Below are 2,871 nucleotides of genomic sequence, written 5' to 3'. Positions count from 1 at the left end.
ATTTAGTTATTGTTTGTATATACTTGATTGCATTTATATTTCAAATTTTAATCATAATATTTTTAAAATATTAAAATGTTGATTAGTGTTAAAAAAAGTTGATTAGTTTTGTTATTTGTATTTAGCTTAGTTGTTGTTTTAGATTTGTAATATACTTTAGGAAATTTTTGTATAATTAAATATATGTTGTATAGAGAACTAAATGAAAAATAAACTAATGTTTTGATATTATTACATAATTTTACTCGATTTGGTTATTGTTTGCATATACTTGATGCATTTATATTTCAAAATTTAACCGTAATATTTTAATATATTAAAATGTTGATTAGTGTTAGAAAAAAAAGTTGATTAGTTTTGTTATTTGTATTTAGCGTGTTGTTGTTTTAGATTTGTAAATATACTTTAGGAAAATTTTGTATTAATTAAATATATGTTGTATAGAGAACTAAATGAAAAAATAAACTAATGTTTTGATCATACTCAAATATAACAATATTATTTTGAAACTCATGTCTATATAAAGTTTACAAAAAACTAAAATGTAACAATTGGTTGATATTTTGTTTTGATTTATTAATAATTTTGAGTCCTTTCACATTTATATGTCTAATATAAATAAAATATTATCTTAAATAATAATAATTTGCTATTTTAATTAGATTTTTAGGTTTGGGTGTAAAAATTTGGATTGATCCAATTATTCATTTTGTAGATATACTGTTACATATATTACTTTATACTGAAGTACAAACTAAATCAGATTAGTTTTATTCATTGCATGAGTCCATTTCATCATCTAAAATGCGTAAATATATGATAACATATGTATAATATAACATAATTATAGTGTATATATCTAATTATCAAGCACTAGAAAGATTCTCACAAACTTATTATAAGAAAATAAATTATATTTAATGAAATCGGCTTGGACAATTTTCAAAGAAAAAGTTTTCTTGCTATTACAAGAAACTCAAAATTGAGCGTTGTCGTATGCATTCGTTTTTTTTCTTTTACATTGTAACAAACTAAATACAATGCAGTTACTTAACAATACGACAAAGTTTTTACTTTATGTGCAAAAGGGAATGCTGTGGAACTAATAAAAAGGGTTCTGTTTCCCTGACTTTGATCCTAAATAGGTTCATGAGAAGGATCGATGAGAGGCTCGTTCGATTCCTCAAGACATTTTGAGGGTTTCTTCGGAGGGTACAACACATAGTGTTGAAACATGAAGATGAGATCGAAAAATATAGTGACCTGCAAAAAGATATGTGGTGTTATTAGAAAGACAAACGAAGAACAGTCAGAAAGATTCGTAAAAGAAGGCTTTAATTTGGATTTTTCTTACTAGTGAGAGAAGAGTCTTCCCAATGTTCCCATAGAAATTCACCCAAGAACCTTAAAAAGAACAAAAGAAGATAGTGTTTAATTTATGCGCAGCAAACAAAAGCTAATGATGGAAAAGAGATTTGTTACCTTGGTCAATCGATTGAACAACCATTTGGAGATAATTAGAGACTCCTCCACAAAAATCTAGAAGAATATTCTCAATGCTCCACCCGACTGTGCTTTTCCTAGTAAAGTTCATCTTCGCCTGTGAAAGAGACAGATGAATGAATCCAGAGTCAACACAGATTTAAAACCAATTGTGGAAAAAAAAAACTAACTAAGCTTCAGTATCGTTTCTCACCTGTGGAATGTACTTGACGCATGTCATGCAAACCTGAATCGAACTATATATAACAATGAAAATTATCATCAAAAGGTATCCACAAATATTTACATCTTTATTGTTAGTTTATTTATTAAGAGATGAAAAGGTATCCATTAGAGATAAAACATGGAGTGTCCCAGTTTTTCAAGGAGTTTTGTTAAATTCTTTTTTTGAATTATACAGAGTTATCTTGACTCCGTATAAGCGTTCAGACTAGTCACGTTTTGTTAAGTTTTTTCTGAAAATAAGCTTTAGCATATTGGCTAAGTCAGATGCTTACTTGAAGAGGGTAATGAGCCAGAGCCAAGAATGTGTAGGTAAAGCAATGAAGAAACAGGTAGCTGCAAACCCCCAGACAAGGATCACAAGACCTGTTGCACATCTCGATACTTTTTGAGTTCCACGCTGAGAATATTAAGTCGCTTAGAAAAACCATCATATAGATTTAAGAAGAAGAAAAAAAAAACAATCCATATAAAAGGAGAAGACTACTACTCACTTCGTAAATACAGATCTGGAAGAGGGTAACAGCTGTCACTAAGACAGCATGGATTGAGAATGCAACATCATTTGCAGCCACAGGTATCATCTGGAGAAAATGATCATTATTTTAAACAAAAATCTGATAGGAAACGAATAAAAAAGCAGAGAGAGAGAGAGAGAGATACCTCTTCTTCTCCATAAGTGTCAAAGTACTGTTTCTGAATAAAGGGGCTAAAGTAGAGGCAGACGTTGTAGATCATATACGATGAGTGCTTTGTGAAATTCAAAAGAGCAAAGTCGAAGTTCAACCCAACAACACTTGAAAAACCAAAAACCAAAATACAAAATCAAATTCCGACACAAAGCCCAGAAAGAAAATCTCTAGAGGAGGATGGATATAAAGGGGAGATGGAGAATACCTTTTCCTTTTGTAATTCAAAATCATCTGAGGGTAGAAGCTAATCGACCAGGAAGCAAACGTGATCCATCCGACGATCTCGTACGAGATTTCTAGGGGAATCGAATTCCACGAAGCCATATTTGTCTCCGTTTGATTCGATCAAAAATCTTTTTTGACTCTCTTTCTTCTTTTGGGAGGGAGGGGGAGATTGGACGAGAACGGCTTAATAAAAAGCTAAACAACAACAGAAGCAATATGATGTCGTGTC

General features: G+C 30.7%; 1 protein-coding gene across 1 annotated transcript; it reads right to left on the bottom strand.

Annotated features, from left to right (window-relative positions):
* Positions 1–893: 893 nt before the first annotated feature.
* Positions 894–2,871, bottom strand: LOC108849386 (cystinosin homolog). The gene is made up of 8 exons (XM_018622935.2): positions 2,623–2,871; positions 2,389–2,521; positions 2,220–2,309; positions 2,001–2,125; positions 1,697–1,739; positions 1,483–1,600; positions 1,355–1,404; positions 894–1,263 (listed from the first exon to the last, which is right to left on the bottom strand). Exons 1-8 carry the CDS (start codon positions 2,739–2,741, stop codon positions 1,138–1,140), a joined length of 804 nt encoding a protein of 267 aa, XP_018478437.1. The 5' UTR covers positions 2,742–2,871; the 3' UTR covers positions 894–1,137.

Source organism: Raphanus sativus, chromosome 4 (genome assembly GCF_000801105.2).
Source record: "Raphanus sativus cultivar WK10039 chromosome 4, ASM80110v3, whole genome shotgun sequence".
Classification (NCBI taxonomy): Eukaryota; Viridiplantae; Streptophyta; class Magnoliopsida; order Brassicales; family Brassicaceae; genus Raphanus; species Raphanus sativus.
The sequence above is the reverse complement of the archived record's forward strand: the minus strand, read 5'-3'. Positions and strand labels throughout refer to the sequence as shown.